Source organism: Olea europaea, chromosome 1 (genome assembly GCF_002742605.1).
Source record: "Olea europaea var. sylvestris chromosome 1, O_europaea_v1, whole genome shotgun sequence".
Taxonomy (NCBI): Eukaryota; Viridiplantae; Streptophyta; class Magnoliopsida; order Lamiales; family Oleaceae; genus Olea; species Olea europaea.
In genome coordinates, this window is record NC_036237.1 from 17709861 (window position 1) to 17724427 (window position 14567).

At 34.7% G+C, this 14567-nt stretch overlaps 1 protein-coding gene across 1 annotated transcript; it reads left to right on the plus strand.

The window, feature by feature from the left end:
- Positions 1–10968: 10968 nt before the first annotated feature.
- On the plus strand, positions 10969–14567 carry LOC111395991. The gene is made up of 2 exons (XM_023022238.1): positions 10969–11466; positions 11686–14567. Exon 2 carries the CDS (start codon positions 11821–11823, stop codon positions 13288–13290), a length of 1470 nt encoding a protein of 489 aa, XP_022878006.1. The 5' UTR covers positions 10969–11466; positions 11686–11820; the 3' UTR covers positions 13291–14567.

The following is a 14567-nucleotide window of genomic DNA, read 5'->3' on the forward strand; positions in this document are numbered from 1 at the left end:
CAATCTGATTACAATATTTGAGAAGTGGTTGGCACCTTGTTTGATCCACATTATTTGGAAAAAAATAAATTCTTGATAGTGATTTGACATCATTTCAATCATATGTTCTTCAATAAAATAATATTACAAGTAAATTCAAAACTTTTCCTTATTTTTTTAATCACACATTTTCGATCAATACACTATTCAAAAATGTATTTTTATGAAAATAATGTAGCTCAAACAAGGGATGAATATGGTCCATATAAACCTACTAAGACCATTAAGATGATGGCCAGCTCGACCAAACTATCCCTAAGCCTAGGAAAGAATATGATGAAGAGGATAAGAAAAAATTATCTTTGAATACTAGAGCTAAGAATTTACTTTATTGTGCATTAGATTTAAATGAATTTAATCGGATTAGCACGTGTGAATCCGTATATGATATTTGGCATGCACTAGAGATTATTCATGTTGGCACTAGCAAAGTTAAAGAAACAAAAATAAACTTGTTAGTTAAAGAATTTGAAAACTTCTTCATGAAACAAGATGAACCCAGAGGATAAGAAAAAATTATCTTTGAATACTAGAGCTAAGAATTTACTTTATTGTGCATTAGATTTAAATGAATTTAATCGGATTAGCACGTGTGAATCCGTATATGATATTTGGCATGCACTAGAGATTATTCACGTTGGCACTAGCAAAGTTAAAGAAACAAAAATAAACTTGTTAGTTAAAGAATTTGAAAACTTCTTCATGAAACAAGATGAACCCATTGTTGATATGATTACTGGTTTTATAGATATTGTAGATGGTCTTACGGGCTTTGATTGTAAATTTATTAACAGTGAACTTGTTAAGCAAAATGCTTATGTCACTATCGGAAGATTGGAGTCCGTTATGAATGTTGATAGAGAATACTAAGGATAATAATACGTATCCTTTGGATGAGCTCTATGGAACATTAATGACATATGAACTCAACAATGTTGGAGTCAAGGAGAAAACAAGAAAAAGCAAAGAAGAACTAAAGGAACCTCCTAAGAGTCAAACTGTCCTAGAATCGACAATTGAGGAAGGAACTACAAATGACAACATGAGCGATAAAGAGCTTGACGATTTAGTCTTTCTTGTCAAAAATGGAGAGGTCTTTGTAATAATCGATGATTTCAAAAGGAGGAGGAAAAGGCAAAGAAAGAAGTAAGAAAATCATTTGCTACGATTGTAACTACCTGGGTCACAAAAGATCCGAATGCCCGAACAAAAACAAGAATATCAAGAAAAATGCACTCCTAGCTATCTGGGACGATAGTAATGATGAGGACCACAATGAAAACGATAGCCAACATGAAATTGCTAACATGTGCTTCATGGCGATGAAAGATGAAATACGCTCAAATGAAAAATGTTCTTATGATGAGTTATCTAATTCATATAATGAAATGCTTGAAGAATTCGAAAAGCTTGCCTTGAGCCACTCTATCCTTAAAAAGAAAAATTATCTACTAAAAGATGTAATAAAGAAAATTTTGGAAAAACAAAAAGAAAATTTAGATTACGATTTATTAGTAAAGGAAAACACTTCTCTAAAAGAAAAAGTTGAGGATTTAACGAAAATAATTTATAAATTTTTGAAGAGAAGAAAATTTTTGATTTAATGCTTGGAGATCAAAAATGCATTTTTGACAAAGAGGGAATTGGATCCTCTTTGAAACAAAAATCTCTCAAAAACATGTTTGTCAAAACTTCAAATTCAAACATTACATGTAACTTTTGTAATAAAAGTGGACATGTTACTTTTAATTGCTTAACTAAAAAGAAGCTACATTTTGGAAGCAAACATAAGTGGATTTGAGAGTCTGTAAAAACTAATTACCAAGGACCCAAGTTTATATGGGTACCAAAAATAAAAAATTAAATTGTTATTGTAGGTACCAAAGAAAACAGTAAGTAAATGATTGTTAGATAATAGATGTTCAAAACATATGGCCGGAGATCGATCTCCATTGTCAAATTTCAAGGAAAAGGATGGAGATCATGTTACTTTTGGAGATAATGCTAAAGGAAAAATTATTAGCATTGAAAACATTGGTAATCACTCATCCCCCTCAATTGAAAATGTTTTATTAGTTAATAACCTCAAATATAATTTACTAAATATTAATTAGTTATGTGATAAATGTTACAATATAAAATTTGATTCTTCCAAGTGTCTTATTAAGGATGTTACATCGAAAGAGGTGATATTTATAGGAAGCCGAAGTAAAGATGTTTATATCATAAATATTGAGTTTGAAAATAATGAAACATGTTTACTAAGCTTGAAAAACCAAAACATGGCTATGGCAAAAGAGATTAGGCCATGTTAGTATGGATCTTCTTTCGAAAATTTCCAAAAATTATTTTGTGAAAGGATTGCCGAATTTGAAATTTGAAAAAGGTAAAATTTGTAACGTATGTCAATTTGGAAAATGAGTAAAAAATTCTTTCAAGTCTAAACTTTATTATTCAACAAAAAAGTCCTTACAACTTAGACATTGATCCTTTTGGATCATCTAGAACGACTAGCTGAGAAGGTAAACATTACGCCTTTGTTATCATCGACCATTTTTCAAGATATATTTGGATCATGTTTTTAAGCTTAAAGGATGAAGCCTTAAAAGTTTTTAAATACTTTTATAAGAAAGTCAAAAAAAAAAAAAAAGTAGTATACCATTACAACTATTAGAAATGACCATGGTGGAGATTTTGATAATGTCATTTTTGATGATTTTTGCAATTAAAATGATATGAATATAATTTCTCTGCTCCTAGAACTTCTCAACAATATGGTGTAACAGAAAGGGATAATCTTACATTGCAATAAATGATTAGGACCACGCTGAATGAAAATAACTTACCAAAGTATTTTTGGGCAGAAACCGTCAACGCCGCTTGCTACAATGTCAATAGAGTTTTAGTAAGTTGAAAAAAAAACTAAAACTCCTTACGAGCTTTGGAAAAATAGAATATCAAATATTAGTCATTTTAAAGTCTTTCAAATGCAAATGTTTTATTTTAAACACAAAAGATAACTTGGGAAAATTCGACTCAAAATTCAATGTTGGAATTTTTCGAGGATATTCATCGACTAGCAAAGCTTATCGAGTATTTAACAAACAAACTCTAGGCATTGAATAATCCATGCATGATGAGACTAACTCTCTTGATTGCTAAAAAGTTATTGATGACGATGTAGGTTTGGAAGCTCTATTCGAACAAATAAATATTCAAGACCAGCACAAGGAAGCTCCCAACAAAGAAAAAAAGGAGGAGCCAAATGCTCAAGAGAGTGAAGAGAAATCAACTGAAGCTCAAAGTGATCCCTCACTACCAAAAGAATGGAGATATGTTCCATCTCATCCCAAAGAGCTTATAATAGGCGATCCATCCAAAGGTATCACTACTAGAACATCATTTAAAAATCATCTCGATAGTTGTGCATTCATTTAAAAAATCGAACTTAAAAATTTCAAAGAAGCTGAGTTTGATGAGTTTTCGATTATAGCGATGCAAGAGGAACTAAATCTATTTCAAAGAAATTGCGTTTGATAATTAATCGCTAGACCAAACAATCAAACCGTAATTGGCACAAAATGAGTTTTTAGAAACAAACGAGATGAAAATGGAATAATTGTGCGTAACAAGGTTAGATTGGTGGCTCAAGGTTACAATCAAGAAAAAGGTACCGATTTTGAATAAACATTTGCACTGGTAGCTAGATTAGAATCCATATGTATACTTCTTGCATTTGCATGCTATAAAGGTTTTATACTTCATCAAATGAATGTTAAAAGTGCATTTTTGAATGGATTTATTCAAGATGAAATTTTTATTGAGCAATCTCTCGATTTTGAAGATCGTAAGTATTCGAATCATGTTTCTAAATTTAGAAAAGCTCTTTAACGTTTGAAGCAAGCTCCAAGAGCTTGGCACAAACGTTTGAGCAAGTTCCTACCTTCAAATGATTTCTCAATTGGAAAAGCGGATACTACATTTTTTGTTAAAAGTCATAAGGGGGATATGCTTGTTGTTCAAATTTATGTCGATGACAATATTTTCGGTACAACAAATATCTGTCTTTATGAAGAATTTTCAAAATGTATGAGTAAGGAATTTGAAATGAGTATGATGGGAGAACTAAAGTTTTTTCCCGATCTTCAAATTAAACAAACAAATGATAGAATTTTTATAATCAAAATAAATACATATTAGACATGCTCAAACGGTTCAATATAGATGACCCAAAGCCAATGAATACCCGGATGGGCACATCTTTAAAGCTTAACAAAGATGAGCAAGGTTTTCTAGTCGACGTTACAAAATATCGAAGTATGATCGTAATCCTTCTTCACTTGACTGTTAGTTGACCCGATATAATGTTTAGCGTGTGTTAATGTGTTAGATTTAAATTAAATCCTAAGGAATCACATTTACGTGCCATGAAAAGAATTTTTCGATATCTTAGTGGAACTAGATCCTTAGGACTTTGGTATCCCAATGTCACTCACATTGACTTATTAAGTTACTCGGATGTCGATTGGGCCGGATGCACTGTTGATCGTAAAAGCACTAGCGAAAATTGTTACTTTCTAGGCTTTGCACTTGTGTTTTAGTCTAGCAAGAAACAAAATTTTGTTGCACTTTCTACCACCCAGGCGGAATATATTTCAACCACAAGTTGTGCACAAGTTCTTTAGATGAAACAAACTCTTAGTGATTATCACCTATCTTATGATCACATGCCTATTATGTGTGATAACACCAGTGCCATCAACTTGTCTAAAAATGCCGTTTTGCACTCTCGAACTAAGCATATTGAAATTCGATACCACTTTCTTTAGAGATCATAGACAAAAGGGAGATATCGTGTTAGAATTCATAAAAATCGAGAACCAATTGGCTGATATCTTCACCAAACCTCTAGCGCACGATCAGTTTTCACACATTCGAAGAGATTTAGGAATTATTGATGAAAATGAACTACAATGAGCTTTGAATTTTCATATCACTTAAGTTTTTGCATGCACGACCTTTTAAAATTTTAATATATTCATTTTGTGCATAACCACGCTTTTCAAAAAAATGGGAGGCAATCCGAACGACTCAAAGTCTGTCCGGACGATACGAACTTCATTGTCCAATTTACAGAAATTTTCAATTCTATCAAGTCGGATGTCCGAATGGTGAACCAGATGTCCGTATCTACGCGAAAATAGATTTTTAAAAACACGAATCAGTTTATTTTTCCTTCATCCCTTTTCGTTTTTTCGGTTTCTCCTTCCTATATCCACACAAAATCATCTAAAAATCATTGTAAAGACATCAATCTTCCATCTAATAAAAAACCCTCAAGATTTAACTTCTCAAAATTCCAAATTTAGCAACTTTCATTTAAAGTTCCTCACTTTTTGCCCTAAATCCGTACCCTAGCTCTCCACTCTCTAATACTTCATCAAATTTAAATATGTCGGAGGTCTCAACGAGAAAAAATGAAAAAAAAATTAAACAAAGCATGAGATGATCTCGTCCTCACTCCTCTGACGAAGAAATAGATTTGGAGCCAGAGGTGTAGACGAATCCTTTCGAAAAGTCACCCTTTCTTATTAGTAAGAACATCGATTTGGCCAATTTACTATAGAAGCTCCCGCTTTTCATATTGAAGAATGTTTTGAAATAATGGGATGGGTATCCGTGGCTACCATGGAAGAGCACACATACTCACAACTGATGAAGGAGTTTTATCAAAAAATGCACGTTGCACCTCGTTCCGACGAGATTATATGTTTGATTAAAAATGTACGCATTACGATAACAAAAGCATTAATTCATGATATTCTCGAACTCGAGCAAGTGACTTGGAAGTTTTTCTATACAAAACTCCAACTACCTTGGGATGCTATGATCCTTCCGAGGCATGTTGCTGAGTCATCGAGAAGGACTTTGAGAATATTACCAAATTGAGTGCTAATCAATTAAGTCTTCTTTGCAAAGTTTTATAAAACATTATCGCCAATGTGATTTTTCCCCGAAAGGGCCATCGAGAGGAAGTTGATCACTTCAATCTTTTCATTTTAGATTTACTTTTGGTCGAGTGCAAACTTGATTTTCCTGTCATTGCATTGGGACTTATAAAATTGTGCATTTTTCACTACACATAAAAACTTTTCCATACGAGATTCTTCTTACTAAAATTTTCTAACATTTTCACGTTTCTCTCGAAGGAGAAGCTTTATAAGATTCTGCCCTACGAATACTATCAACATCCAAACCCTTAAATGGATGAAGATTGTCAAAGTACACAGGCAATGGGTTGTGCACACAAAGCATTCGACCCTACCTCCGATCCTTCTACTTTAGCTTTCGCAGATGAAGCCAAAGATGAGCTCAAAGACCATCCTGAAGCACTAGCTCTCACTTTTGACATTTCCAGCTCCAATGCACATCTTCCTTCAGAGGCCATTTTGCATTCACTGAGGAGCAATATAATCTCCTTTATGAGCGCATCGATTCATTACCTCCTTTGTCGATAGCCTTGGTAGCCTATTTCATTAGCTTCAAGCTCAACAAATTGCTATCCACGACCAACAAGCTGAGATGCAAGTACAACAAAATGCATTTTTCGTCGACTTCTATGCTCGCTTCCCATCACCACACTACTTCCAGCGCCTTAGTTTACTTTCAATTATCGTATTTTCATTTGCCAAAATGTTTTTCCTATTTTCACAATCAAAATATTTTTGTCGCACTTTCAAGTTATTTCTATGCATGATATGAAAGTATTATTGCTTATTATCCCATGGTTGACTTCCTTGCACATTTAATTCATGATATTGATTTTTTTTTTTTTTGTTTATGCCAAAAGGGGGAAGATAGGTAGATGATTGTGCAAGATATGGGGAACATTGTAAGGGGAAAACCTATAAAATTTTATATGCATGTTGATAGGGGGAATATAAGTAAGAATGATAGGGGGAATCAAAATTTATATTCCTTGTCAATTTGCGCCTCATCAATTTGTTTAATGTTTGTATTGTAAATCATCCTGAAAAAGGGGGAAATAGTTTACCTAAATGGTTGACTTCTCGTTTTGATTATGACAAACAAACTGCATTTATTTCTAAAAAAATTGAATTCGAGAGTTGATAGTGATTATTGCAAAATCAACAAAAGCAAAGATATGAAAATCAAGACCAAGATATGTGCACATTGACAAGTGAAATTGGTGCCTAACAATCAACATGGCAACAAAATTAGTGATTGACAAACATAGAGAAGAAAATCGAGCTTTCATGTCACAATCACTCTGGAAAAAAAGATTGATCATCAAACTTCAAGACATTAGATATAGATGCTTTAAAATCATATGTAAAGGTAAAACACTTTCAATTTCTGGTATCTGCTATAGCTCAGAAGAATTTTTATGCACGAGAACAAATTCACATCACAAAAATATATTTGCATATAAATAATTTTAAAAGGTACATACTTCGATGCGACAATCAAATATTTACAAAAACACTTATCTTTACAAAATAAGTGAGAAAATCCTTCAAGACCTACATTGATCAAATTCATCATGAAGGAAAAACGTTCAAGGGCATTTCTGTCCATCCGGACGTCCGAATGTCCAACTGTAACCTTTTTTTACTGTGTTGCCTCTGACTCAAGTGGCTAGTTTTTAAGCTATCCAAACCCCAACCGGACATCTGAATCACGCGTCCAGATGGACAGATTTTTTACCGCTTGAGTGCTATAATTACCACTTCACTTCCTTATTTGCATGAACTTTCTTTGAGTACTTAAGTAAGGCTTTTATTGATCTCAACCATCTTGTTTTTCGTTCTTTAGAAGATCAAAATATTTATTTTTTGAAAAACTTTTATGTGGTCAACTTCATGAAAATCAATTATCTGGTCAAAGTTTTTCAACTAACAGTTGAGCTATACCATTTGCTATTTATTAAAGTGTTAGCCTTTTTCTCTCTTGATACTTAATTGTGATCATATGATTTATTAAGAGATAAACTTTTACTTGTAATATCATTTTTCTTGTTTGATCTTGGGTCATGCTGAAGTCCTGAAAATTTCAATGTTGTAAAAGGATCAATGCTCCTTGTTTATAAGTCACTGGAAGCGTTGTAAGGGTTAGATTACACCATAAGTCATTGAACAGTAGCGAAACAGGCTTTACTTATGACAAAGAATTTGGTAAAGGAAGACGTAGATCGTTGACTGGATCGAACCTCCATAATAACGTTTACACATTCCTTTCCTTTTACTTAATACTTTCTTTTTTGTGCTATCTTACTCGTGAATTAATTGATCTGCCATTTGTTTAAGATTGTGATTATTTTCGAAAAAGTATTTAAATAACCATTTCACCTTCCTCTTAGATAGCTATTCTTACCTTTCATTTTGTACCTTCAAAGAATGGAGAATAATATGCTCATCACTATATCTTGTTCTAATGGGTTAAAAGGATTTAGACTTTCGGAGTGATGAAGACTATTGCAAGTCTACATCAGTATCATTGTTTATACTTGATGACGGGACCATTAATAGGAGAAGTATCAAACAATCAAGCATTGCTTATTCCACTATTGATGCTAAGAATTTAGGAGCTTATGAAGCTACTAAATTTGTTGTATGATCAGAAAATCTTGACGAACTTAGTGCCTACATTTGCACAGTCGTTTACATTGTATTGGGATAACAGTGGGACTGTAGCAAATGCTAAAGAATCAAGAATCATCATAAAGTAAACACATTTGAACAAAAATATCATCTTTGAAGAAAGATGGTTGGTAAAGAAACTGTGATTGTTAGTAAGATTGCTACTAGATGATCTTATAGAGTTGTTTACTAGGAGACTGTCGGCTAAGATTTTCGAGGGACATATGGAAGACATGACACGTATATTTTAGGGTAGGTTGGAAATTTTTTGGGTTACGTGCCTATATAGTATATTTTATATGATAAAATAATAATTATAATAAATAAATTATGATTGTATTCATTTATTTATTGAACATGCGAATTAAAGTGCATATGATCACTTGTTTACTAGGAGACTATTGATTACTGGATGACCTTGTAGACTCGTTTATTAGAGACTGTCGGCTAAATTTAAGAATTAGTTTCTTGATTTAATTAAAAGAAAGTGCACACCCACCAATGTAGTCCCGACTTTGAAGAATACCATAAAAGATTTGGAGGTTTGAAACATCAAGCTTTTGCAATTAAAGGTTGGAAGCTCGTCATCCAAAAAGTTGAAAGTTCTTGACTCAAAATTCTCGAATCTTTTAATCTTGATATAATGTACACATAAATATCTAGACAATCTTATTTATTGAATTAATTAATTTTTTTTAAAAATTTTGGGTAATTTTGCTTCTGCGTTCCAACAAAAGCATCTTTAGCGTCCAAAATGTGGGCAGCCAATAAACCAAAATTTGTTAAAAAATTGTGTGTTCCTTTCCTTCGAGTGCATCCATAAGATGACGAATTTTTTTTCCATTTAATTGTTCTGTAACTGATCTATACCCTACAAAATTAATTTCCTAACCTTCACTTAATTATTGACTGCCAAAGCAGAAAACTCCTAAGACTAGGGCTGGACAAAGCTCCTGAACCGAACTGAACCAACCAAACCCGACGATTCTTCTCAAATTAAATACCCGAATGGGTATTTGAATCAAGAACCGACGGGTATAGTTCGATTCTCGATTCTAGGCCAAGACCCGAAAAATCGAATAAAAGTTGAATCTCCGTAATTTGTTTAATTAATTTATTTTAAATAAGTAAAATTATTTTATTTTTTCTAAATAAATTTGTTAACTAATTAATTTAGTTCAAATCACAAAATATGATTTCTTATTTCTAATTTTCAGTTCAAAATCAACTTAATCAAATTGACCTCAATTTTATCCAAATCTGTTATTCTACTGTAGTGTCATTTCTACAAAAGAAAATCAAACTAAAGCTCTACAACATCTCTCTTAATTATTTTGAGTTCGCTATCTTTTTCTTTCTGTGATTTTAGTAATCAAATTTATGAAGAATTCAACAAAGAGGGACATGAAACACATAAGATTGAACTACGTTATTTTGTAAGAGCTAATATTGAACATATCATTAATTAAATTAACGTAACTATGTATATATTAAAAAATTTAATTATAATACGGAACCGAATGAAACCGAACCGAACGGAACGAACCCGAACAGTTCCGTAATTAAATTTGGACCCAACGGTTCCACTTATTAAATACCCGAAAATTTCGGGTTTGTTAGTGGTTAATAGCCACTAAGTTGCCATATATATATATATATATATATATATATATATATATATATAGTTTTGTATTAGCTATTGGAGTGTGAAGAAAATTATTATTTGGTTTGTATGTGGTTTCCTTCCAACCCAAAAGGAAGTATTATCTATTTAAATCTATTTGTTTGTGTCTCTATTCTGACTGGGACCTATCATTTGGTATCAAAGCCATGACATCAAACACCAATCTCTTTGAGAAATTGCAAGAGGTTCTTATTTTGGTTTCCGAGCTGAAAGCATTTTTTATATCATCCTTTCCATGTGAGAAGAGATCTAACTTCTGCCAGCAAGGTTACCACCATTCCTCCATCATTCAACGATTTTAAAAAGGGAGAGGAAGACTGCAAGGATGTGCAACAGGGAGCCATTCACTTTCCTTGCATTTCGAGAAATAATCTAGCAGTGTCTCTACATAATGCAACTCATTATTTTGCAGGACACAAAAATATGGAGGCTCAAAAAGTATCCTATATAGTCTATCACTTAGATGGGAAGGTAAATCAATGGTGGCAATGCATGGAGCGTCTCTATTGCAATGAAGGATATATTATCCCCGGAAAAGAGTTTCTTTGAAGCTTCAAATCTATTTAATGATTAGGATAAAAAAAAGGTTAGAGAGAGATGCTCTCAAATTCTAGTGAGAGAAAGTTTCACTTGAATGCCTTGACTTGATTTCTTTAGATTTTCCTTGTGCTTTGGTTTGATTTTTACTTCTACTTAGTGAAAATCGAATTATAGTTTGTTCATTTCTGTTTGATTTGCTCGATTTTGAGCTCTTGGAGAGTCATTTGTACTCAGTGTTTTCGGTCAGTTTTGTGACTGGTTCTTCACTCACCACCTTACAGCTTCAATTTATTCAAAGTTCTGTGGCAATTTCCGATTTCTTGGCCATCTTTGTCTCAAGGTATTGTTCACGTTCAAGTTTTTGGATTTTGTTGCGGTGCTGGTTTTCTGGTTCCAGCTCTGGTTCTTCAGGCGATTTGAGGTCAGACTCGGGGTTCATTGGTTCCTACCTTTTGGACGTTCCTGGTTTTCTCCCTGGGTGCTTCTGATTGCTTTCTGGTTTTCTTCCTTTGCTGGTTTTTGGTTGTTCTTCTGGCCAGCTTGGTGAGGCTTCTTGGTCTTCTATCTCCTTGGCTTCTCCTTGGTTTTATGTAATGGTGCATGTATTCTGTATGTCTTTCCCTAGTTGACAGATTTTTGAATCTTCTTTTCTGGGTTTTCCAGCTCTTTTCTGTCCCCTGACGTGGGACAGTGGTTGGTGGCTTTTCTCTGCAGACTTGTGCATTTTCCTATCTATTCTTCTGGGTTTTCTGTCTTTTACAGGCTGTTGGCAGCTGGTTTCTCTTTCTTTGGTTTTCTCTTGGTCTCCTGACCCAGTTCTGTGGGCTTTTCCCTTTGGGCCTCTGTCCCTCTCTTGTGGGCTCTCGGCCATTTGGGCCTCTTACTTTCAGATCTTTAATGGGTAAGAAAAAAAGAGTTCCATCTTCTTCTTATTCTGGGCCGGCCCCCCCTTTACCTCTGGCAGTCAGGCAGGATGTTCTTGCAGGAGGTATTGACACCTCCTTGAAGTCCAACTTAATGGAGAATAATAAGGTAATCTTGCCTTCACCTAGTGTATCATTGACATTAGGGGCAAACGATACGGAATCAGAAAACTCTGATTTTGAATCAAATATGGTGGTTTCGAAGGAAAATAAAACTGTAAATGGTGCTGGAATTGGGGATGGGAAAGACAATAAAGCCCCTTGGGTTAACCTTTTTAAAGACAATCGGAAAATGGAAGATAATATTAAATTGAAGCCTTTCCATAACCAATCGGATGAAGTCGTTTTGGGTGACTTGGATGAAGATAACATCGAGAATTCTTGGGGATATGGCCTCGTTGGATATTTTGCCGGTAGGTTTCCGGGGAAAGTTGCATTACTCCATATGTGTGATTCATGGAAGGTGAATTACAAATATTTTGTTCACTCGAGTGGGTGGCTTGTCTTTAAATTTGAAACGGATGTGGATAGGCTTAGTGTCTTGCATGGAGGCCCTCATTTGGTGTATGGTAGACCATTAATTCTAAAGGTTATGCCTCGGTACTTTGATTTTAATGATAAAGATGTGAGCACGATGCCGGTTTGGATCAACTTGCCGGGATTACCTTTGGAATTTTGGAACACGAATGCATTGGGAAAAATTGTCTCCAAAGTAGGTAAACCCATTTCGACCGATAAGGTCACGGCAAGTAGAGGTAGACTATCCTACGCAAGAGCACTAGTTGAAGTCGACGCATCTATTGAACTTGTGAGGGTGGTGAAGATTAGGCTCCCAAATGGATCTTTGAGGGAGCAAGATATTCTTTTTGAACATGAACCTAAATTTTGTGGTTCTTGCAAAGTCTTTGGGCATTCCTCTCTTGGTTGCAAGTATAACAAAAATACCGCAGGTGGTGAGACTTCAAAATCCAGTGAGCTGGCTGGAAAAGGGCAGAATACTCAGGCTGGGAATTGTTCAAATTTCCAGCAACCACCGGCTGAGACAGGTTCAGAATCCTGTGAAAAATCAGCTGAAAATGTTGATGGACAGAATAGGGAACTCAACCGACTACAAGGGCAGCCTACTCTACAGCCAAATAATGATGGTGTGGACGGGCAGGAAACACAAGCTGAAGTACAGGCAGATGGCCCTTTTATTGAGGTTGTCAACAGGAAAAATGAAGCTGGTCGTCGGAAAAATTCGACACATGTTCACCGGCCCCAAGTGTCTACAATTCAAGGCTGTCATATGAGAAATTTGAAGGCAGATTCTTCATCTACCATGACAGGGTCTTTCTCCAAAAATGTAACCAATGAAAAATTAAAAGATATAGCCGACGAGGTCAGGAGAGCGAGGAAATTATCTGAAAAGAAGAAGGGTATTTCCCTTGCTTCATCATCATGAAGATTGGCTCGTGGAATATTAGGGGCTTTAACCCGCCCCTCAAACAAAATGGGGTTAAAGAATTCATGCGACGACATGAGATTGATGTTATGGGCATCTTGGAAACAAAATTGAATGATTTTAAGTTATCCCGTATTATGAGGAATAAATTTGGTGGTCTATCCTCTGCTAACAACTTTCGCCATCATAAAGCGGGTCGTATTTTGGTTTTGTGGAATTCCTTGAAGGCTGAATTGGAAGTCTTGGACACTACGGCACAAGTTATCCATTGCTCAATTACTTGCAAGGTAACTTCACGCACCTTCCTTGTTAGTTTTGTTTATGCATTCCATACTATTGTGAACCGCAGGCCTCTTTGGGATAATATTGAGGAATTTGGTCTCAATTGCACCTTGCCATGGTTGGCTTTAGGGGATTTTAACAATGTGCTCAATTTTGATGAGAAAAGTAATGGGGCGGATGTCACTCCGTATGAGATTAAAGATTTTGAAATGTGTTGCCAAAATGTTGGACTTACGGATATGCGGTCAATTGGTTGTTTCTACATTGGGAACAATAATTCTGTTTGGAGCAAAATTGATAGAGCCATGGTAAATGGAAATTGGATGCTTGAGAGTTATGACAGTTTTGCAAACTTCCTTCCATCGGGTTGCCTCTCCGAGCACTCACCTTGCATTGTGTCAATTTTTGGGGAAGTTGAAAGGAAGAAAAGGCCATTTAAATTTTTTAACATGTGGACATGCCATGAGGACTTTCATGATGTGGTATCAAATGGTTGGAATCAAGTTTCTTTTGGTTCTAAACAATTCTCACTTTGTAAGAAATTACAGAGTCTTAAAGGGGTGCTAAAAAAACTCAACGACAAGCACTTTGCTCACATTTCCTCTAGGGCTGATTATGCTACTAAAAAGTTGGAACTGGCACAAGTTGAATTACATAATGATCAGATAAATCTTCAACTAAAGTCTGAGGTTGCTAGATTGAGGAAGGAAGCTACTATGCTATGTGAAGCGGAAAGGAATTTTTATTACCAACAAGCAAAGTGTGTTCATTTGAAGAATAGTGATAAATGCACCAAGTATTTCCACTCTTTGGTCAAGAGAAATGCCAAGAGGAACTTCATTCCGGCAGTTATCAAGAGGGATGGTAATTACTCTACTTCCCAAGAAGAGGTGGCGACGGAATTCACTCACTTTTATAGTCAATTATTGGGACAAAGCGGGTGTGGACAGCATTTTAATGATGAAATTCTAAGTAACGGTCCTAAATTGTTGGGG

Bases quoted from the DNA above. Each gene is read 5' to 3' on its own strand.
- LOC111395991 (XM_023022238.1), top strand. From the start codon at position 11,821: ATGGGTAAGAAAAAAAGAGTTCCATCTTCTTCTTATTCTGGGCCGGCC.